The sequence below is a fragment of the Saccopteryx leptura genome, chromosome 11, assembly GCF_036850995.1.
Source record: "Saccopteryx leptura isolate mSacLep1 chromosome 11, mSacLep1_pri_phased_curated, whole genome shotgun sequence".
Lineage (NCBI taxonomy): Eukaryota > Metazoa > Chordata > Mammalia > Chiroptera > Emballonuridae > Saccopteryx > Saccopteryx leptura.
This window is the reverse complement of record NC_089513.1, coordinates 24,343,991-24,368,113: the sequence shown is the minus strand read 5'-3', so window position 1 is coordinate 24,368,113 and position 24,123 is coordinate 24,343,991. Positions and strand designations below refer to the sequence as shown.

Sequence of the window (24,123 nt, the reverse complement as noted above, 5' to 3'; positions counted from 1 at the left end):
AGTTTGAACCACAGGACTTTGAGCAACTGTCACGGGACTACTAATCAATTCATTTTCATTGAGAAAGAACTTCTTGTAGTCCTCCGGGTGCCCAGTCTCGCTCTGGGTACCGTGGTGAATATGAGTTGTACAATCATAGCCGGTCTCAGCCTGAAACTGAAATGCAATCCAGTAAGGGAGATAAGATTAGTGTATTCATAACAATGAGAAGACAAAGCAAGACCAGTATTTAGTGGCAAGCTATGAAGCTGGGTGCAGAATAAGTCAGGCCAGGGGGTAAATGGTGGGTACACATTTTACAGAATAGGGTCATGAAGACGCAAAGGCTTAGGCTTGACCTCGAAACATGGGAAGGATTGGAATCTGTTTGTGCATTTGTTCATTTATTCCTCCAGGCAGTGGACACTTGGAGAGCACCAATTGTATGAGAGGCATTGCATGGATTGATGGAAGGGATAGAAGGAAAGACAGAAATAATTCTGTGTGTAAACACCACTGTGGAGACTGGTGTGACTTGAATAGGGAATGCAAATTGGGGCTAATGAGCACTAAGACTGGATTCTTAAGTCAAAACTAGTATGAAAAGTCTGGAATTGATATGTTCCTGAAGATTGGTATTTTTGACAGTGCATTAGTGTTTCATCTCTAGTGTTTATACTGTTATAGTCTCACTGCTCTGTTCCTCATGCAACAAGAATAAACTTTCAACCCAGCCTTGTTATGGTCCCCCTGCTTCTAATATCAGGTTCTATAAATTCATCCCTCGTATCACATGCCAGAATTATCTTCCTAAAGCATAATCTTAATAGCATCCCTTCCCTATTGTCATCCCTTAAATGGTTTTTTCCCATTACCTGTAAGATAAAATCTGATGAATTAGTATGACGTTCAAGGATGCCCGTGATCTAGCTGTGACCTTTGATCTCCAGCCAGACCTCTCACTAGTCCTCATTGTGTACCACACTTCTCAGCCAAACCTCACCTTTGTCTTCCCTGAGCCTTGCATGCTCCTTTCTCAAGGTTCATACTGTTCCTTCCTTGAAGCCCCTCAAGGACAAAACCATATCCTATGCTCCCTTTGAAGCCTTCTGGGGTAGTTCCCCTCTATCTACTTACACCTTGCCCAAGTGTAAAACACTTTCTCTTCCCTTTGTTTCTATCTTTTATTATAGGACATATGAAAATCTGTTTTATTTTTCAAGTCACTTTTTAGAGTAAAACATTCTTTAGAGTAAAAAATGAGGAAAGAGATTGTGTTTTAATGGTGCCAGAGGATCTTTCCATGTGAGGAACTGGAAAAAATTGGTGAGTTTTCCCTGATTGTGTATCTCATTCTACTTGAGTTCTACCTTTTGGAACTTGTCTTCCACACCAACTAGTTAATGATTTATAACAATAAATATAAGAAACTCTGAAGTGAGTCTTTTTTAATGGAAAATATTTTATTAATATGCATATAATACACCTACTTTATATACCTAATAATGCCTTTAAAGTTTAGATTTCACCTTCTTTTCTCTCATCACTGAACCTGTGGTCCCATCTGTGGTTCAAAGGTCCAAATGGGTTTAGGTTAGGAACGTTTTATGTGGGAATATGACTCACCTTTTGCACTAACTCGGGAATAGCTTTATGGGGAGATACCTATAAATGTTAAAATGTAACATTATAGATTCCTGCTAGAGGGGATAAATCACTGAAAACTACTGTCCTAAGAAGACACAGCTCACAGTTTGTGAGGCCCTGGGATACAAGCTGAGAAAGACCTACTGGTCTCTTATTGCTTGACCATCATGGGACATGGTCTAGGACATCTTGATGTCTCCAGTAGCTACTGTGGTACCTGACACTAGGAAGAGAGGTCTCAAGGAAGGTTGACTTCAATATAACTCTTAAAAAATTATACAAGGTTTTTGGCAGGTAGGCAGATCCATCTAAGTGACACAAAGAATCTTAGAAGTAAAAGAAACCTCAAGTGTCATCTGGTCTAACTGCCCTCACTGCTCCTGAGTTGGGACTTTGTCCCTTTTGTAGCATGGGGAACGGGTGGCTGTTCTGTTCTGTGTTTGAGTGACAGCTTCAGCAAAGATTCTCTTGTTCTTACTAGGCAGCTTCTCTTCCAGAAATGCTTTGTTCATTGGGTTTTCCCCTAAGTGGAAGCCGTTGTAAACGTGTCTTTCTGCAGGGCTGAGCTGTTCCCAGGAGCTGAGTACGTTCCTGGGCGTCTCTGGGGAACAGGTCCATGTTGAAGCCCTGCCTCCCTTGCTGGCTGGCTTCCTGGCAGGGCGTCAGCTGAAAATGAACCGATTCCGGTGGGAGAACATACCCGCCCCATCTTCAAGGTTCCAGTTCTGGGCTGTTCAGAATGTGCCTTTGCAGGCATTGTTGGACTTCTGTGGCAGGCACATTTGCTAACCAGTTCCTTAAATTTGTGGTCTCCACGGTACAAACCTAAGGCATGCAGTAATGTCTTCTGTTGGGAAACTTAGGAATTATTTTCAGTCATTGAAGAAGGCTTGAACGGGATTTCTCCTACAGCCTGGGTGGAAGGAGATGATGTCTTGAAGCTGGGTGTAGCCCCAGGGCTCCATGCTTTCTCTTGAGAATGAGCATGTGGGATTCCTTTTGGGTTTTGAAAATGATGAGTGTGAAGCTGGGAATAATGGGACATGGAGTGATTAAGGGTGAAAGGTAGTTTAGCTGATCCTGTGATGGTTTGGAGAAAGTCTAACAGATTTTTCTCTATTCCTTGTGAGGAAGTGAGAATCAAAGATAGCGCGCACGCGTGTGTGTTGGTGGCAGGGGATTCCTGACACATCCAAAGGCCTGCAATGCTACCCTCTCTCCATTTCTTTTTCTCTTTGTTGTTGTTGTTGTTGTCGTGTAAATATATGCCACTTAATTTAAGGACCAGAAAGGGACTTAAGACTGTCCTGAATGGCTATTTTTATCTAAATAATTGATAATGATTAAATATCTTTTGTGTCATTAGAAACATTTTTGGAGTCCGGTTTCCTTTTTGCATTTACAAGCCTGTGCCTAAACCTTACATTTGCTTTAAGAAATAGATAAGACTCTTGCATAATTGAAATATTTCATATTGATAACAATAAGGAAAGAATGGTCAAGACCTCGGCTCACGACGGTCCTTCCTCTGAGGGGATGGAGAGCGTGGCTCAGGCACCTCGGGGGTTGTGTTCAGCTTTGTAAACTGTTTTTCATATGCGAGGGAAGTGGTGCAAGGGGCCAACCAGACGCAGTTCCCACAGACCTGAGCATCAACACTTCAGACTTCCTTTCGTCATGGTTGGTTTTGATGGTGACTCAGCCAGCTGTGGTTTCAGTTTTAGAAACTTCTAGCTGGTGACCGGACTGGAAGATTTGCGACTCTGAACTCTTCTTGGGTGCACAGCCATACAGTTAATAACAATCCGTGAAGGGGTGTATGCGTGAGTGTCTTTCCCACTCTGCTCCAGTTTCATCCAATGAGGAAGCGTGCACGTTCTGACTTGACTTCTTTCCATCCTTTTTCCTGAGGCCCTGGATCCGTGCGAGGGGGCTCTGGGACTTAGAGCAAGTTACGACCACCGAGGTCACTTTCCTTCCTGCCACGGCTAATCATCTCTCTGTTCTCAGTTGCAGGTCTGATCTCTTCTGAACACCTCACCGCGTCTCCATCCTTGGGACTCTGAACCGAGCAGCTGGACCACTTGTCCTTGTAATTTTGGGTGTCTTCTCTTCTCACCTCCCCTTTCCCTTTTCCCGCCCCCCTCCTGAGAACTCCTGAAGACTGTAGGATTGTCATGGAGTCCAGGGAAATCTTAAGCAGCTCCCGGCAAAGGGGGAGTGAGTCAGATTTCCTGCCTGTGTCCTCTGCCAAGCCCCCGACTGCGGGCTGCGCAGGAGAACCTTTGCTCTCTGCTCCAGGAACTGGGAAGGGGATCCCAGGGGCCGGAGAGCGCATGGAGCCAGAGGAGGAGGACGAGCTGGGCTCGGGGCAGGACGTGGATTCCAACTCCAATGCAGACAGTGAGAAGTGGGCGACGGGAGATGGCCTGGAAGAACAGGAGTTTTCCATCAAGGAGGCCAACTTCACGGAGGGGAGTCTGAAGCTGAAGATTCAGACCACGAAGCGGGCAAAGAAACCCCCCAAAAATCTGGAGAACTATATATGCCCACCTGAGATCAAGATCACCATCAAGCAGTCTGGGGACCAGAAGGTGTCTCGTGCTGGGAAAAATAGCAAAGCCACGAAAGAGGAGGAAAGAAGCCACTCCAAAAAGAAGGTAGAGAGCCCTGTTTTGAAGGAGTTTTGTTTGTTTTTGCCATTTTATCCTCAACTTTTAAGGGTCCCTTTGCTTATTATTTGCACTAAGTCCTTACTTAACATCATCAATAGGTTCTGTGACTTTAAGTGAAATTACATGACGAAACCCATGTTATCGTGGGCTAATTGTTATAAGCAAGAGTTAAGTGCGTATGGCATTTCATCAGTGATGCAATGAAACAATGTTGAACTGTATGGCTTTTCTCAAGGACTGATTGTATTTCTGAATTGCTAGTTACCTTGATGGCCTCCTTAGGGCAGGCAGAAGAAATGCCTCTGCTATCTTGGTATAATGTCCAATTATCTCCTACCACCTGAAAAACAATAGCCGCTAGAATTAGACATCTGGCGTGTTTCTATTTATTGTGGGTCAGATCTTGACAACGTTCTGAGGCTTTTTTTTTTGTGTTAATATGTGCACCTGTTCTCATAGTCAAAGAGTGGAATATTGTCAAATTTTGGTCAATCAAAACAGTTAAGAACCATTGTAATCTTTTTGTTTTCATCACTACTGTGCATCTTTCTGACATAGATGAGTCTTTCACTTAACTAAGGAAACCCTGTCTTTGTAGTAACGTGAGGCTCTTAGAGGGCTGAGAGGTCATTATTCAAAAACAATGGTGAGCGTTAGTACTGGAACCAGAAAAAGAAAATGGGCAGGCAATAGACCTGAGTCGTCTTCTAACACATTATAGACTTTTAAGATTGGGTCTTGAATGAACTTGGTTGCTTGTCATTTTCCTCCTAGAAAGCAAACATGGGCGTAGAAAGCAGCTCTCTGGGTGACTGGTGGTATCATTTGGAGGGAAAGAATGGGTCCAGGTTTCATTGTTATTGTTTTATATCACAGGGGTTTACAGTGACCTGTCTTCCTGGGAGGGGTGTGGAACTCAGTTATGATAGCAGAGAACTGCCTGAGTCTAGAAAGTTTCCGTTTCAAACATTCATTGGGACCTGGCATAGCTTGGGAAGGAGTCCACTGGTTGACAGTTTTTGGGTTCTAGGTTCTAGGTGTTCATCAGTCTTTGTAACTATTTCCCCCACATCTTATTTATCTGAGGTTTAGCCTTGATGGACTAGCTAAAAATGGCACATATGAATGAACTTCTTGCTTTTGTAGCCCATAGATCAGTTGTAGTGTTTCTGTTGCTAGTGGTTTTTGAGCTTTGGGGTCATTATTTTCAGTAAAACTGCTGGGAATCATGTTCTTTCTTTAGTGCAGGGCATGTGTCCATCCTCTGGTTAAGAGTTTTGGTGATTTGTTGCATTTAAAATCCAAAGACTTGGACTAGAAGAGACTTTCTAGGGTGACTAATGCCTCCTAGTTGGCTCAGACTCTCCTGTTTTTAAAACTAAAAATCCTACATCTAGGAACCCCCTCTGTCCTGGACAAGCTGGAACTGTAGGTCACCTTTCCTTAACATTTGGAACACAAAGGAATCTTTTAAATCTTGCTTTCACACAGCATAGAGATAGTGCTTTCCCTTCCCCCTCCATTACAACTTTGCTGTGCTTTCTGCTTTTCTGTTATAAAACCAAAGATTATCTAGATGCACATGAAAACTTTTGCAGAATCATTTGAGCAAATCCAACACCTCACATCAGGTCCCATATAGAAAGAGAGGCCATGCTTTGGAGTTAGTCTCTTCAGCTTTGAAAATGAGAATCTTTGGCTCTGGCCATTGTGACATTATTTTGGCCAGTTCTTTGTGTGTCATTGGAATTTTTGTAAGTGGGCAGTCTTGAAAACTGTGTTAACTGTTTTCCCTTCATCCCCATCATTACCACGATTTGAGCGGAGGATGACAGTTTCAGGTGTACAAATCCAAATACACTATCCTATAAAGAGATTCTTTATACAGGTACTGGTTCCCCTAAAACCACAAGATTGTCTCCAACTATAGCTTTCTGTGTATGATAATGCCCTAGAATAAAACTCTGGGTTTTGTGATGTGGGGATGATTTCAAAGTGGAAATGTGCAATGGATCCTTATTCTCATATGTGAAATTCTCAGGCTGGTCATTCTCACCCTCAAAAAGCTCATTGCTCTTTGTGTGCCTCATTGGAAAGAGAGGAGAAATCGCTTATTTAAATGTTCAATGTACCACGTCTGTGTCTGTAAGCCAGCAATTGGAGAGGAGGGGGCTGGAATTCGATGCATTATGCTGACACTGTAATGTGAATATCTACAGAATTTTCAAATGGCTAGGAGCTTGCTTCATGTTGTACTTCTCTATCCTTCCTGTATTTCTCTATGCGTAGAGCTGTTTCTTTTCAGAAATGAGTGAGTACAGTTATTAGTACTGGGTCTTAATCTCTTGATGGATGATCGGAAACTTCTCTGAGCTCCGTTGGGTTAGAATGTTAACTTTATTACTCTTCAAGTTCCTGTTGTTTTGCAAACAGAGAGTAAATGAAGCTAAGGCTGAGATGCAGAGGTGGACACCTAGCCCAGCATTTGCATTGGGAAGTTCAGTGTCACGAATTTGCAGAATTTACTTCTCTGTATGAACAGGAAGTATGTGGTCAGTAATTTAAGGCAGGGGAAAAGGATGAGGATCACATTTTCTAAGCAATGGGTCAATGTCTAACTCTAATATCCAGACTTCTGGAACTTTTTAAAAATGCGGTAAGACACTCATTAAAGAAGTATGCATGGAGTGAGCCCTGGACTCAGGTCCTACGCTGGGAGCTAGGAAGGAGGCTCTATTGAACTGGCCCATGAGCTGGTGGGCATGCATGCTTGGGAGTCCACTGAATACCTGTGCTAACTTAGAGCAGGCTCAGCATATTGAAGTTCACGGGCCAAATCCAGCCCCTGCCTGTTTGCATACAGCCGCCAAGCAAAGAATGGTTGGAAAAAAATAATCAAAAGAAGAATAATATTTTTCGATGTGAAAATTTTATGAAATTGAAATTTCAGAGTCCACAAATAGTTTTCTTTTCTTTTCTTTTCTTTTTTTTTTTTTTTTTTGGCAAAGAGCCACCTCCATTTGTTTACTTTTTTCTGTGATTGCTTTTGCACTATAATAATAGAGTCGAATGGTTGTGACCAAGATTATATGGCCCACAGAGCTTAAACTATTTACTGTCTGGCCCTTGCCAGACCAAAAAAAAAAAAAAAAAAAAAAGTGCTTCTCAACCTTTGACTTAGGGAAAGGATGTAGAATTTTGGGATAACAAGGATTTTTGTTTCATTTTGTTTGGTTGTTAATGAATCAGCCTCCTTTCTTCTTTTCTTTTTTCTTTTTCTTCTTTTCAGACCAGTTAATTTTGTCCGAGTCACTGTTTGACAGCCTCAGGCACCGATGGCTTATATTGGATCCTCATGATTTTCTTTTTCATTGGTTTTTGTAAAAAGAATGCTCTGTAGGATAATGATAGCATCCCTTACATATCCCAGCTATTTCTCTGCTAGGTTAACTTTATTTCCACGTGTTCTTCTTCGGGGTGAAGAGTCACATGTGTGGCATCCTCAGGAGCCTTATTCCAAATTTCAAACCTAGAATCAACCCTCCAAACTGAAGAGACATTATAGATGTTCAGGAAATATTGCCACGTAAGTAGTAGGTTGGTAAGAGGGGCCCATGAAAATACCACCTCAATGGCTCAACAGTACAGGAACTCTTCTAACCAGGGGACTGGCTACCTTCTTTCCACATAAAATTATGACAGCAACTGCGATGCTGTCCAGAAGAGGGTTTATGGTGAATGGGCTTATAGGAGGTGTAAGAGCAGCATGTGGTAAGGGGTAGAAGATGTAAAGAGGGCTCAGAATATACTTCAAGGCCTCTGTACTGTCCTTTGGACAAGTCGTGCTTTGCAGATGGACTCCATAAATGCAACTTGCTCTTTATTACAGCACCAATGATGTCACACCTTAGACTTACCCGGGTAAGTGATGTAGCAACTTAAGCTTCCTCTAGTTCCCTTCCTGGTCACTCAGTGAGAACAGAGAACATGAAACTGTGTCTCTAGAAGCAAGTTCAGGTAAAACACATGAACATAAAACATTGCAATGGTGGCAGGATTTTAAGAGACACTCAGCTAGGCAGAACTGAAGTCCTTTTTCCTAAGGACTTTCAGTGGTAGTCAGGGACACCTTGTCCAGGTTCAACAGCACGAGAAGGAGAGGTGAGTCCAGAGTAGCGCCATATAGTGACCCCGGGTAGGAGATGTGGTGTGATGATGTGCACCCACTGGCTTGGAGTATGACTGTGCTGAATCCCCACTTTCCTCATCCACTGAATAGAGATGATGAACTCAATCAGACGTTTTAGGAGGGAAATGGGAAATTTACAAAGCAAACATCATAAGAAATAGTTTGATTTGTTGAACTAAGTTACAGATCTTCTGCCAGCTGTTTTACATGAGTTCACCTTTTTCTTTTATCCTTGTAACAGTCCTGCCAGACAGATAGATAAGGAAACTGAGGCTGAGTTGCATCAGAAGAGCAGGAGCAGGAACTGACAGAGTTGGCCTTTGAAGCCAGTTCTTTTAGATTACATGCTACAATTTAGTCCCTAAGTGACCACACAGGAACTAGCATGAGGGCATTTCTTGTACACTTTCCTACATTAGTTGCGGTGACAGGATCATAATCTGGAGTTCTGTCCTTAAATTCAAGGTTCTAGTAGGTTTATTTTGTGTGTGTGTGCCAAAGAGAAAGACAGAGAGAGAGAGAGAGAGACAAATAGGGACATACAGACAGGAAGGGAGAGAGATGAGAAGCATCAATTCTTTGTTGCAGCACCCCAGTTGTTCATGGATTGCTTTCTCATATGTGCCCTGATGGCGTGGGGGGGGGTAGGTACAGCAGAGTGAGTGACCCCTTGCTCAAGCCAGCGACCTTGGGCTCAAGCTGGTGAGCCTTGCTCAAACCAGATGAGCCCACACTCAAACTGCGACCTCGGGGTTTTGAACCTGGGTCCTCTGTGTCTCAGTTCGTCGCTGTATCCACCGCGCCACCGCCTGGTCAGGCAGGTCTTGGATGTTTGAGAAAAATTTCAAAGACTCATGATTTAGTCCTTTCCCTTTATAGTACTTACCAATACTCTATTTATTTACTTTTGACCCAAATACAACTTCTGTTTTATTTCTTTAGACTTAATATTCTCTTTGATGATCCCTTGCATCACCGGAAAACCTCTTTTCTCATGCAGCAAGGACTTCCACCTTACATTCATCAGGTGTCACTGTGGACTCGGAAACATACTCAGGGTTCATTCTTAGCACCTCTACCTGCATCACCATCATGTGCCTATGACAAGACTCTTGTATCATGTTCTGAGCAGTCATAGCCCTCTCTTAGGAAGTTTCACGGATCATGCATTCATTTACTCATTCTTTAAATAGCACCCTCTTTGTGTCAAACACTAAGTGTAGATAGAGGAAAAAACACCTTTTTTGGTGATGGAGATGGAAAGCTAGGTTGGCATCAGATTACTGAGAGTGACGAATAGCAAATAAATAAATGGGTTTGCCTTTAAATCTGTGAATAATGGGAGTGCTCAGCAGCTTTGAACTGGGGGAAGGGAAGAGTTGGGGGCCAGAGGAGCACAATGGAAGCAATGCAGGGCACAGGAGCTCCAATGGGGAGAGATGAAAGAGGAATCCTTACTAACGTGAGTGTCTACGAGGAGGACTGCATTCTCCATTTTGCCAGCAGGGTGCTGAGAGGCACCTCTTTGTCTTACCCTCTGTGACTGCAGCAGTTTGGTATATCAGGTCAGTGAGGGAGGGCAAGGGGAGGGGAGTTGGGCAAGGGACGAAGGAAGCTCAGATCGCCTGGCATCTGTTTGCCACACCCATCATCTCTTCCTTTGCTCTGGGGGGTGCACCTGGGCATCCCACAGAGAGCCTTCTACCCTCCTCGGGGTGCAGGTGTCCTTTCCTCGCCTCGTTTTGCCCAGACACCAACCTTCTTTGGTGTCTTCCGGGCGCACCACTTGGCTGAGGGCTCGCCCCTTCCTTCCTTTGGGGGTGCACACATGGTGTTTGAACTTCTAGGAGGGTGAGCCCTGTCCTCCCAGGCACCCTCAACCTGACCAGGAGAGCAAGGTCTCACCAGCACGTCTTCTCAAGAGGCTGAATTTCCCCTCTTGTGTAAATTTTATTTTCTCTCTACAGATTTCTTTTTTTCTTTTTTTAGGGAGCCTATTCCTATTTATTTATTTGAGTGCCCGGAAATTTTGTTTTCTTATAGGTTTCTCCCTAGTAATGTGATCGCTAAAGCCACATGGAGGAGGCAAACGACCTTTGCACAAAGTATATGTCCCCATGAGGCAGCATTTGACATCTGGAGCTGAAGGTGTGGTGGACAGAACAACATTCAAGTTGGGAAGGGGAGCCCTGGGCACTAACTTTGTTTCTGTTATTCACAATTTCAGCTTATGCCTGTAAAAAAAAAAAAAAAGAATCATAAAAATAGTGTCTGATCTCCAAAGCCTTATTTCTATTCTAAAAAATGGAAACTTGAAGAGCCATTCCATAGATGGGGCAAGTCTTTCTCTTTAAGAAAACTAGTTACTCTCTCAACAACATCTTTGATCTCTTTTTGGAGCCACTTCCCTCATCAGGTTGTTTCCTTTTTGCCCCAATTTCAAAGGCCTTCCTTCATGGGTAGCAAGTTTCAGTGTTGAGATTAAGCAGCCCTGAGATTTACCAAATTTGTGTCCCATGAGGGTATTGCTGGGAGTGTTTGTTTCTCCCTTCCCTTCCTGCATGTTTCTTCTTCCTCCTGCGTTTGGGATTCTCTAGTGGTTTAAAGCCACATGCTGGCTCCTTTCCTTCTGATTTAAGAGTCCTTCAGTAGTGAGTTTCTTGGACTTCTTCCAGGAGCCTTTTCTGGTGAACCCCATGCCATTGAAGATCAATCTGGCAGAGTAGCAAGCAGGAAAACCGTGTTCTGTTCCAATGGAGAGTCATTCATTCCCAGAAGTGATCGGTTTCCAAGTGAGGAATAGGGATCAGTTACAGAAAGACCATGCTCTTGGAAGTGGATTGGGGTCTGGCTCCCTTGATCCCAGGACTGGGCTCAGCCTGCCATCAGAGGAAGAGAACCTACACCCAAACCCAGGCTTCCTATAACCTTAAGTAGGTTATTGAACCTCTTGAACTGTTTCCTGATTGTATGAAAACCAGAGATCACAGCAGACCCTCCCGGTTGGTGTGGGGATGCGAGGGCCTGTGGCCACTGAGCGCAGCGCCTCGCCCAGCGTGCATCACTCCTCTTCCCAGTCCCTCTCTGCCTCTCCTGGGCCTGTGGCCACTGAGCACAGCGCCTCGCTCAGCACGCATCACTCCTCTTCCCAGTCCCTCTCTGCCTCGCCTGGGCCACCCTTCCCAGTCCCTCTCTGCCTCGCCTGGGCCACCCTTCCCAGTCCCTCTCTGCCTCGCCTGGGCCACCCTTCCCAGTCCCTCTCTGCCTCGCCTGGGCCACCCTTCCCAGTCCCTCTCTGCCTCTCCTGGGCCACCGCAGCACTTTCCTCAGCACAGGCGCAGTTGGCACCCGGTGACCTGCAGGGTGCGGGGTGCCTGGGACCCGTGGCTGACTCAGAAGCCACGTGCTTTTTTCCTCCCTGACTCCCGCTCCTGGCTGGTGTTGAACTGTGTTAGGTGGGTGACCGTGCCACGATCTTGCTTCTGATGCCTGCTCAAGCACCTACTAAGACAGTATGTCACTCACGCTTTGCCTTTTTTTTTTTTTTTTTTTTTTGCAGAGTAGGGTGAGGATTTGCTCTGGGGATTTATTTAGATGGCTCAGAGATCTTTTATCTCTGTGGTCCCTTATCTGCCAAACGGGGGTGGCTGCCGAGCTCTGAGTGTGACTTAGAATGAAAGTTGAAAACCAGTGTCAGAAGAAGCATCCAGCGGGGTTCGGCTGGCACCCCATCCACCCTGCCCTGCTTCCGGCCTCTGCAGTCGCCCTCCTCCACCAGCGCCCCTCCACCTCCTCTCCTGGCTGCGTCACTCGCTGACCTGTGCTTACGTTTTCTTTTTTTATTTTTAATAAAAGGCAAGAGAGACAATCCTCTTTTGCCCTCCTACATTGCCATTCTGACTCCTATAGCTTTAAGTTGAAAACATCCCATCTTCAAAGCACTGCTCTGCGGGGCACCCCAGGATGCCCCCGCCCGCCTTGCTCGTTCACAAAGACACTACTGACTTTGGTCAGGAAGTCATTGGGCCCGATAAAGGGAGGCCAAGGCGGAGAGCGCAGGGATGTGGGCCTCAGGCCGTGGTTCGGGCTCCTGACAGCATCACACACAGAGGAAATAAACAGCACCAGGCACTGAGGACTTGTGTTGTGGGGACATTTGTTTATCCACAATAAGCTAAAAATTCATGCTTTCATTTGCACACTTCAAACTGCTTTGGGGAAAGGGTTTCGACTTGTATGGCCCTCAGGGTGACACCTAATTTGGAAGGTGCTGTTCAGGCAGTTAGTAACCGGGACCGAGGAGGACCCAGTGGCCAGGGGGATAGACTCAGAGGAGGGGCCAGGGTTCGCAGAGCCAGGTCCCCGGAGGCAAGCGCCCGGACAGCCAGGTCCCCCGGAGGCAAGCGGCCAGACAGCCACTTGGACCTGCGGTTTCACCCGGTGTTTTCGGGAGGCTAACGTGCTGGGTGGGGAAGCAGCTAGCCCTCTGTGCAAGCTGAGGCTGCCATCTGAGCATGGGGGGACACGGGCAGCCCGACCCTGCGTGCCTGGCAGGCTGGGACGTCATCGCTTCAGGGCCCCTTCCGACTCTCCGCACCGACAGTGGATGTGGCCCTGTGAAGGCAAGGGGCCTGCCTTTCTGTACACCTCGGGTGTGGGTTTCTCTCTGAAACCCCAGGTTTGTTTTTTCTCCTCCCTGCCTACCCCTCCTTCCCCAGGCCAGCTTCCCTCACCTCCCCAGCAGCCCGTGACCTCAGCACGGACACAATGGAAGCCTTTATTTCCTCTGAAAAGCCCAGGCAGTTCCCACCTTGGTGCCCGGCCCGTGAGGCCACTTGATAATCATCATTAGTATCAAATGTAGGTTGCTTCAGTGTGTTTTCTAGACCTTGTTTATTGTGTTCTTCCCCAGATCCTCTTCTTGGCCTCCCACACGTTGCTAGCCAGTTCCCCAGCACCGGCACCCAGAGGTGGGGGAGGGGGCAGGCTGCCATGCCTTGCCCCCGAGAAGTAACCATTTGCAGATATAAAGTTGCCCAGGAGTGTGGGCAGCCTTTTATGCTGGGCCAGTTAGTTCATTTGCTTAGTGCTGTGAATGAGGACCCAGCTCAGAGTTGAGTCATTTTTCATGCCAGAATGCACCCCTGGAGCACCAGCCTAAAGGAGTTGCTTCTCCTGCATGTAGCTAAAGGGAATCTATTTGTAGTGTATAATGGGAATCTCTATGACTTCTCTGGCCTGGTCCTTTTTGGGGAGTTATGGGGCTCTTTCTTGAACCATCAGCTTCCGGAACTTCCCAGTGTTCCCACTGGATTGCTGCCATTGAACGGTGGCAGGTTGGCATCCTGCGAGCTGCGGGTGCTGTTGGGTCACGAAGGAAGACAAAACTGGGAGATTCAGAGAGGGTCTGAGGTCAAGGAGTCTGACTTGATGGAGGACACAGGCTGGAATCTGGCACTGGATCAGAAGGCAGGGGACAGTGACCATGGAAGCTGTGGGTCCATAGTTGGGTCACACTCCCAGATTCGTGGACCTCACTGAGGGTCAGCAGGGCCTCTGAATGTTTCCATTTCAGTATCCCTTTTAAACAAAAGACACCTTCCTAAATCCCCCGTGGACAGATATTTGGCTGCTGCTCAATGGCCTTCAAAGAGGGGACTCACCATCTCTTGAGGAAGCTCTGGTTGGAGTAAAGCTCCCTCTTCTGCTACACTAAAATCATCCTTTTAAAGCCTAAATATCTTCATCTCCTGAAATTGTTCCTTGGACTCCAGGGTTTTCTAATACCAAATCACCTTGGTTCCTGTGCTGGGAATACTAGTTTGTCATTGTCCCTCATAAAGACCTGGGAGGGCAGACTTCACAGCAGAGTACAGTACTAGAGGCATTCTGGCCCTACAGAACATCAGGAGATTGTCTCCACCTCTGCTTTCAGCACAATACCTTTATTAATAGGACCCCAGGCTATCCCAGCTCTCTGGCATCTTCATCACTGTTGGTGTATACTGAACTCAAGTTCAAGGAAACTCAAGCTCAAGGAAACTCTTCAATTTAATATCGCCTCATGCTACTTTTGCTGGTCCAAATCGTCACATCCTGCATATGGATTCTTTGAGTCAAAATGCAGGTGTCTGCATTGTGCTCGTTAGCATCTCTTTTGGCACACTTTGGTCAGATGGTCTGGTTTGGGTCTGTGATGACACGAAAGGCGCAACTTTGGTTGTCGAAGTTCGTCTTCTGTGCTTTCCCTAGTGGGGCCCCTCATGATGGCTCTTCACCGTCCAAGAACCTGTTGTTTCACTTATGTATTAGCCCCTTGGATCTAGCTGAAAGGGTTGTTAAAAAGTTGTGGTCAAGGGTAACTAAAGTTTGTTCTCAGTTATGGTGGAAGCTCTTTGAGGACAGGAGTTATGGCTTTTAACATATTCTCTTTTTATTTCCCCAGCTTTTTTTTTAATTTTTAATTTTTTCATTAATTCGAGAGAGAAAGAAAGAAGGGAAAGAGAGACAAGATTCAACTCATGGTTTCACTTAATTGTTCCATTTAGTTGTGCACTCATTTGTTGCTTCTCATTCCCCAGCTTGTTAAATAAGTTCTTGTTAGCTCTGTGCCAATGGAGATCGTTCTCTGGAAAACTCTTTTCTCTATCAAAACAGCTTCTGCCTTGTAGGCCCCTGTGTTTTGCTCTGGTTCCTGACAAACATCTGAAACCTTTCTGTAGGCTGCCTGTTTGGGGCTCCTGTGCGGACATGGTGTAGTGGAGCGGAAGCGGCTAAATTCTTCATGCATCTGCAGAGCTGCATGGTGTGTTCAGCCTAAGTGCTGTGTGGGGTATGGGAAGATCTTATGAGGAAGAATCGATCTCAGGGCCTTTAGGGAAAAACCCAGGGCAATAAATAAACTGTCAAAATGAGTGTTCCAGATAGTGAAGAATGTGGAAAATTGGTAGCAACCCTCACATCTGCCCAGCACCTTGACGAAGCGTTCACATCCGGCCAACCGTTGCCTCTTTCTGGCTTGTTCTTAGGACAGTTCAGTGAAGTAGCTGCTGCTCCTCCCCGTTTTATAGACTGAGGAAGGGACTTGGCAGGTTCTTAAATGGCTTTCCCTGAGGATACAACTGATTACTCATCACACCCTTGGGTCTCCTGGTTTCCAGCAACAGGAAGTGATCTTTGAATGCTCTTTGAATGGTCTAGCTCAGGGGTAGTCAACCTTTTTATACCTACCGCCCACTTTTGTATCTCTGTTAGTAGTAAAATTTTCTAACCACCCACTAGTTCCACAGTAATGGTGATTTATAAAGTAGGGAAGTAACTTTACTTTATAAAATTTATAAAGCAGAGTTACAGCAAGTTAAAGCATATAATAATAATTACTTACCAAGTACTTTATGTCTGATTTTTGCTAAGTTTGGCAGAATAAATCTTTATAAAACAACTTACTATAGTTAAATCTATCTTTTTATTTATACTCTGGTTGCTCCGCTACCGCCCACCATGAAAGCTGGAACGCCCACTAGTGGGCGGTAGGGACCAGGTTGGCTACCACTGGTCTAGCTGGTCTTACTGGAACACGGAAGAGCCCTGGTCGCTCCCCCGATGGTTCTGGTCGCAGGTACCTCGCTGGGGCTGTGGGGGAAGCTGGGGGCTGCAGCTTCATCCTGGAGGCCCACAGCTCCTTTCTGGGACTGCCGACAGCCATTCCCTGCTGGACGGCACTCAGCAGGGCACAGTGGCAGTGAGGTGTGGCCGGCAGCCGGGGCTGATTTCCTCTCGGAGCCGCTTACAGGGTGTTCTAAGTGTCCCGGTTCAGACTTTACAGGTGGCATTCAGCGAAGGGCCCCTGCAAAACAAGGTTCCACGGCCGGAGACTTGGAGGGAGGCTGCTTACCCCGTGCCAGGGGTCGAGGTCTGAGTCTGCTTTCTCATGTTTAACAAGGGGTTCATACTGTCTCTCTTCCTTCTGTGTTACTCTGAAGATAATCTGAGTGAATGGTTGCAGAGTGCTTCTGAAATGTTATAGCAGTGGAAGTACCAGGGGCTGTCCTGTAGAACTCCCCTGCAGTAGCTTCCTGACAAATACAACCTCGCATTAAACTTTTCCATCACCTCCTCCACCATCCCCTCATTCTCTGGCCTCTGTCTTCGCCTGCTTTGAATAGAGCCCCCACACTTGGCTGTGATGAACAGCAGCTGCGGATTGGAAGCGGTCAGCAGCTTGGTCCAGATACCCGCCACATTGGTATAATTGCCCTTTGTGAAGTTCGGGGGTGAGAGGTCAACCCTCTGTGCCCATCTTTGTCACTTCTCAGTCATCTGTATCCTGGTGGCAGTTGTGTCACCCCGGCATCCTTCCCCTACTCCCACCCCGCCCTCCCTGCCCTCCCTCCCCCTGCTTCTCACGGAGCCCAGGAAAAACCATCTGCTGAGCTGGCTTTCAGAAGATTTTTTTTTTAAGTACCAATTTCCCTTTGTTCCAAGCCAACCTCCAATCAGCGCTGGGGTCTGCCGGGTTTGGCGAGAGGCTGGTATTGTGTTTCGTGCGCCTGGGGGAAAGGTTGTCCACTTGCTTTTCTGTTTGATTTGATCCCCTGCCATTCTGCAGTGGAGTCAGGGGTTGCAGCTGCTGCTGTCAGCTGAAAATGGGGGACCCCCTGTTTAAGAACCTACACATTAACCCTTTGGCAGGGGGAGAAAGAAACAAAACAAAAACAAAAAAAAAATTAAAAACATCACTGACAAAAATCTTTCTTCCTATTTCTCTCTCGTTCCCTGGGCTACACAAGATGCTTCTGGTTGCTTAAGTTTAGGCTTTGCTGTCCTTGGAGGTTTGCTGGAAGTTTTCATGTCTAGCCTCTTACCTTTTTTTGATTCCCTGCTGAAGAATATGGACTGCAGAGCAGAAATTTAGGAGGGTCATTCTCTGGTAGAGTCTAACTCAGAGGAAGGTGATCGGGCTTCAGGCTGCCTTCCCTGGCATATTGACAACCATCATTTTGGTGCTTAGAATAGCTGAGAACTATGCCAAGCCCTGAGTGCATATTGTCTACTCCAGCCTTTCCACAACCACAAGGGAGATGCTATCATCCCATTTTACTGATGTATAAAATGAGGCACAGAGACCTCCAGTTACTCGCCTCGGGTCTAGAGTCAGGAAGCTGTAATCCCAGCATGCCCATCCACCTCCATCTAAACTCAGAGGCAGCTGGCACTAGGCCACTCACACAGAACTTAGAATGGGAGCCAGAGAGCCTCTCCTTCAGAGCCTGCATTCTAGAAGACCTGTGGCCAAGGTGGTTCCTCAGTGCCTCTGTTTCTGGATCTGTAAAACCGGAACCACAGTAGCTAGATGTGGGGAATCCAGAGAGACAGCTGGTCGAGTCTCATGAAAGGTTTAAAAGCTCTGCTTTTCTCTTTTTCTGTCATAGTCCACACAGTGGGTAAAAATCCCTGTGGCAGAGTGGGAGATGCTCTGTCACATTCTCTCAAGTAATCCTTGCCTTTGCGGGCTGAGCACCCTGCAGCCCCCAGGCTGCGGGTCCTCCCTCACTGCGCCCATAGGTAACAACCTTTACAAACGGAAGGTGTGTTTTGCTACTTTATTTGACGAGAGGAAGGGTCAGCGAGTGAACCTGTGATGAATTCCACAAATTGGTGGAAGTCTATGAATCCATAAAGCTGTTTTTAACCATGCCATCTTCTCTCTCTTCTCATTGTTGGGCTGGGACTGTGACCAGGGTATGGGTGAGACCTGAGGACTCCCCTAGAATGGAAAAGAAGAAACAAATGCAACAGGAAGAGAGAGGGGTCAGCACTCTCTCTTTTGCTTCCTCTTGAGGATATAGAATTTTCCTAGATAACTTAAAATATGTGTGTGTTGACTGTAGTACTTTCAAATACATTGTAGGTTCCCATAAATGTGGGCTATAGGAAATGTGACCTTACTGTGCAATGCACTCAGCTTTGCTCCTGAGACTGTCTGATAGAGTCCTCGCTCAGCCCCTTCCTCCAAAATGAGGTGATTTTTTTACTTAATGGCCTCTCATTTTCTTCACTTTCTAATACAGTGTAGGTGTGAAAACAAGCCTCACCCAAAGTGAGTTAGGAGGGAGAAGACAACAGACAGACGCATTCAAGTAGGTGAGGGAAGTTGTAGGTCCATAGGTTGGTGGCAGCAGGGACAGGGGCAGACAGAGGGCCCGGGTCAGGCAGAACTGTGTCTATGCTCATCTCGGCCAGCTGACTCAGGCTGTGTCGTGGGCTTTCCAGGGTTCCCCTGTAGAGCTTGATTTCACCCAAGGATGCAGATCCCTTAAATGGGGGAGTAGGAGGAGGAGGAGGAAGTAGGAAAGGGGAAATGTTGACATCAGAGCAGTGGGCTTGGCAGGACCTGAGAAAGATGCCTTCCCATGAGGGAGTCACAGAGCTAAGTTTGTTGTTCCAGAACAAAACTTGGGTGCTTCCGCTGATGCTAATCGTCCCACTTCTAGGGCCCTTTCTCTTCTGTGTCATTACTCAATTCCTCCTTCATTAATTTATGCATTCATTGAATCAAAGGTACTTTCTGCCATAGCTGTGGATTACATGCCAGGCACTACTGTGGAGATAGAACTGGGCATTGTTCCTCAGTGTTCCACGTGGTGGGGTAGTGTGGTTTCTGTGGCTTATAAGCTCCGTCAAAGTAGGAACTGAGACAAAAAGGATTTTCTGTGGCACCTCAACTAGGGCGAAGGCTGTCAGAATTCTCAAAAAATACCTTGGAGTTGAGCTGTTGATTTGATTGAGTAATGGGGACAGTCCAGAAAGACAAGAGGCATCTTGTAACAGAGCAAAATGAGAAGTGACTTGAAGGTGTCCATTCTGGTAGACACATGTGGCTTTATGATACTGATGTATTAATCGATGGGATGTCTGTCCTTGAGATTTCATCGTAGAAAGAAGAAGACAGAAGAGCAAGTTGGCCGGAAACCTGAAAAATCATGTCACACACTTGGGCAGAGGGAGCAGAATAGAGGAAAAGGGGTAGAGGAGAAGGTAGTGGGGCAGATCAGGTGCAAGGGCAGTGACATGTGCGAGGAGATGGTATTGGGGCAGATCAGGTGCAAGGGCAGTGACATGTGCGAGGAGATGGTATTGGGGCAGATCAGGTGCAAGGGCAGTGACATGTGCGAGGAGATGGTAGTGGGGCAGATCAGGTGCAAGGGCAGTGACATGTGCGAGGAGAAGGTATTGGGGCAGATCAGGTGCAAGGGCAGTGACATGTGCGAGGAGAAGGTAGTGGGGCAGATCAGGTGCAAGGGCAGTGACATGTGCGAGCTGGCCACCCCAGGTGCAGAAGGGGGGCAGTCTCAGAGAGAAAAGGTCTGCAAGGGGCTTCAGGCAGGCAAGTCACATATGCTTGGGGACTGAGTCAGCTTTGAATGTCTGGGGAGATGGGCTGACTCGGACAGGCTCCACTAGTCCAGGTGACCTTCGCAGAGGGGTCGTGGGCAACTGTGAAACAGTGGGTACTCCTAGAAAAGCTTGGCCTGGGGTCCTGGACCCTCTTAAAATGCTTACTGCTCCGCTCAAGGTACTGGGGGCTTTCAACTGGTATGCAAGCTGCTGATTGTTTTTGAGGGGCAGCTCGCTGTTCAGGGGGGCAAAGAGGGGCTGCCACAGGCTGGACCAGCTGTGCCCCTCTCCACCTCCAGGGAGGAGCAGGTGCTGAACTTCTGGATGCCTGGCTTTCCTTCTGGCTTCAATCCTAAATGACCGCTGACCTTTGCTCCCAGTTTTGGCCCTGCAGCGGACCCCCCCATCTGGGCCCGACTGCGGAAGCAGCAGTGACTGCTCAGTTCGTTTAATGCAGGGAACTAATTGCTGGTCTGGGGAGTTTCCTTTTCTCTACAGAGGACAACCCAGCTGCGGGGGTTCAGCCTGCGGGGAGTGGAAGCAGAGAGCTGGAGGGGATTATAAATATGCCATGGTTTGACCCGGGTCAAATCTGTGGGGCATCAGAAAGGGGTCCACAGGCACGAGTGTTCTTCTGTCGTCACACTCTCTGAATTCTAAGGAGGTGGCGTGGTGTTACATGCATACATGCCTCTGTGTGTGTGTGTGTGTGTGTGTGTGTGTGTGAGAATGTGTGTGTATACAACCTCTAGGCAGACGGATAGTATACGCAATGCACTAGATCCACTGGCCCCTTGTTCTTAGTGGTCCCATCTTGAACCGAAGGCAGTGAATCAGAAGATTCCACAGTCTTGTCCAGTTCTCATATTCCAGGAAATCACAATATAAATAAAGATTCATATATATATAATTTACACATATGAGAATATCTGATCATCAATATAACATTGCATATTTTTTGAGAAGCTGTATATAGGTATAAAATAAACGTTTCAGGATAAAAACAGCCACTCCCAATACAAATGATGACTAGGAATGCAAATGAGGACAGTTACACAGCCATCCAGTGGGTGAAAGAATGCGGAGCCATCACTCCCAGTTCATTTGGACTTGTCTGATCTACAGAGGAACCTCCAGCCTCCTGGCTTGTTGTGTGATGCTATGTTGTGCCAGAGGCAGGGCTTTGCAGAGGCCAGGGAGGGACAGAAGGAAAGGGGAGGCTTCAATGGGCCTTGAAGAAAGGGTAGAGTTTAGGATGAAGGGAACGTTGCCTGGGGCATTGCTTGAGCCCTGGTTCAGGGGATGGAGTGCTCATGGTGTGTGCTCTGCGCCACTGGCTGGTCTGTACGGCTTCCCTGGGAAACCTGGAACACTAGGAAGCCGGTCTGCACGGCTTCCCTGGGAAACCTGGAACACTAGGAAGCTGGTCCGCACGGCTTCCCTGGGAAACCTGGAACACTAGGAAGCCGGTCCGCATGGCTGACCTGGGAAACCCGGAACACTAGGAAGCCGGTCCGCATGGTTGACCTGGGAAACCCGGAACACTAGGAAGCCGGTCCGCACGGCTTCCCTGGGAAACCCGGAACACTAGGAAGCCAGTCCGCATGGCTTCCCTGGGAAACCCGGAACACTAGGAAGCCGTTCCGCATGGTTGACCTGGGAAACCCGGAACACTAGGAAGCCGGTCAGCACGGCTTCCCTGGGAAACCCGGAACACTAGGAAGCCGGTCTGCACGGCTTCCCTGGGAAACCTGGAACACTAGGAAGCCGGTCTGCACGGCTTCCCTGGGAAACCTGGAACACTAGGAAGCCTTGGGGGCGGCTAGTGAGATCTGACTCTTCCTGGAGAGCCATGAGGAAAAACGCCGATGACCCACTCCCAGGTGCGGGAAAGGACTTGGGACTGTGCAGAGAGCTGCTTTAGGATGCCATTAGACAGCCAGCCTCAGAGAGAAGCGAGCCCAGCAGAGAACAGCCACAGAGGGCGGCTGCAGCCCCCAGGAAGGCGAGCCTGCCCTTGGGTTTTGCTGTCACCCTGAAGGGGCCCAAAGAGCCTTTTGGGAGGTGAAAAGGAGTGACCTCTGCACTTTGATTCTTGCGACTTAGTCATTTTTTTAAGATTCCATTGATTCATTTCTTAAGAATTCCTAAATGTCCGACTGACACGAGAGGCCAGCTGGAAGGCGGCTGGTGTGAACGTCACATGTGCACAATGGTCCCAAATCCAGTCTTTCCACCTTCAAGTTTTCTCTCTGCTCATTGTGCCTGGAGTGGGAATGCCAACAGGAAGGAGTTCATTGACTCCATCTTTTTTCCACAAAAATCCCAAGGTTCAGTGCCTGTAGGACCGTTGCCCATGGTGTGGTTAGTTTAGATTTCGTCCGGTGTGCTCACGCTCTGTTTTCCGTCTGTTTGGTTTTCCCTCTGTTTTGCCACTCATTCTTTTCTTTTCCTTTAAAAATTTACTTTTTCATTGCATTTGTTGGGGTGACATTGGTTAATAAAGTTATATGGGTTACAGGTGTGCAATTCTATAATTCATCATCTGTATATTGTATTGTGTGTTCACCACCCCCCCGCAAGTCTCCCTTCCTCACCATTTTTCCTCCCTTTACCCTCATGTAACTCGATATAGGACATGATAAATCTTTTCTTTTCCACCTTTCTCCAGACAAGACTTTCAAGGTGAGGGGGAAGAAAGCCAACATCCCCTTCCTTCCCTCGTCACCTCTTCTCAAACCTTTCTTAACCACTTTACACGTGACCCGTTCATACACAAGGTAGAAGAACAAGTCACACTTCTTTGGTGTTAGGAAGGAACAACAAAAAAAATGCATATGGCCATGATGCGGAATTTCCCCCACCCTCAGAAGGTGGGGGGGTGGAGCAATGGTGTGAAAGGACGAATTAGTTATGGCAAATCTTGTTAGTGTCCATTGTAAGCAGAGCAGCTAAGCCATCTGTGGCCACTTGCAGAATTGAACCTTGTTTGTTCAGGCTCCCCACCGAAGCAAATCTTTGTGGCTTCTGATAATTTGCATACTGTCACTGGGAGGGTGGTGTCTGGACATGTGTATGTGAGAGGGCATCTGTGTGGACATGTATGTGTGCTGAAAAGAACCCAGTGTTGGTATGCCATTGAAGTACATTATCTGGGGGCCCGCTTGGACTGGGCTCTGGGCTTAGGACAGGGGTAGGGATCCTGGGAGACCCTCTTTATGTTATTTGTGAGCATCTCTACAGTTAGGGGCTCCTTGTGCTTCCATCCTTTACTCCTCCCCAGAGTTCCCTGCTACCTTCTAAGTTCTTAATGGGAGGTGTGTGTTCTGCAAGAGACAGAACCTGTTAGAGCAGCTTACATCCTAGTTATGAGCTAAGAGCGCTGCCTTGGGGTAGCGTGTACCATCTGCGTGACTACATTGTGCCGTGTCTAAGATACTACTACTTCACCTCTATTCAATCTACAAGTGTCCACGGTGGGCCTGCTGCGGTACTGTGGGCTGCCGGGTGCCGCCGGGGGTCTGAAGGCCTCATGACTTTGGGGGGTTACCGTGGAGTAGAGGTGAAGTGTGAGGAGCAGTGCATGCCCTGTGGATGGGACGAACAAAGGTCTGGAGGTCACGAGGGGAAGTATTGCTCACTGTGGTCAGTGGCCACTGAAGGCTTTGTGCCTGAGAGCGTGGGGAAGACAGCAACCTGTGTAGGGCGTATGGTCAGGGGGGCTTCTGGGATGTCCGGGCTGGCGAAAGAAAAGGGTAAATGCAAATTTGCCAAAATTAAACAGTAGAAATGCTCCCTCTACTTATCACTGCAGCATCCTGTGGGAAGGCTGATATAATGGGTTAAAATTTAGGGACAAAAGTTGAAGTCTTTCTGTGTTCATTTTGAACAGCGCTAGTGATTTATTCTGTCTGTGATATGGACAACTCACTTGGTCACACTATCCCTTAATTTCCTCTTTGAAAGAGAAGGGCATCCTGCCTTTTCCTTCTTCCCTTCCTCTCCCTTTTGTACGAGGCAGACTCTGACTAAAAGAAAGTCAGCGCTTTCATCTCTTCACAAGACACCTTTTTATACTCCGGGGTGGCATTCTCCACGGCTCTCTGGGAGGGTCAGGCGCTGCCCATTGCTTGATAGGCACACACAAAGAACATGAAAGTTGAAAGAGACCTTGAAGATCATCAGAGCAATCTTCCCTGTGTAGATGGAGAAACAGAGTCCAGATCAGTGATGTCT

At 47.2% G+C, this 24,123-nt stretch overlaps 1 protein-coding gene across 2 annotated transcripts in view; it reads left to right on the top strand.

Annotated features, from left to right (window-relative positions):
- SETBP1 (SET binding protein 1) overlaps positions 1–24,123 on the top strand; it is a 356,358-nt gene that overhangs the window by 17,484 nt on the left and 314,751 nt on the right. For both annotated transcript variants that reach the window (XM_066353555.1, XM_066353557.1), the window contains exon 2: positions 3,637–4,286. In XM_066353555.1, coding sequence (XP_066209652.1) covers positions 3,804–4,286 — 483 coding nt within the window. In that variant the 5' untranslated portion in view covers positions 3,637–3,803. The remainder of the gene's footprint in view (positions 1–3,636; positions 4,287–24,123) is intronic.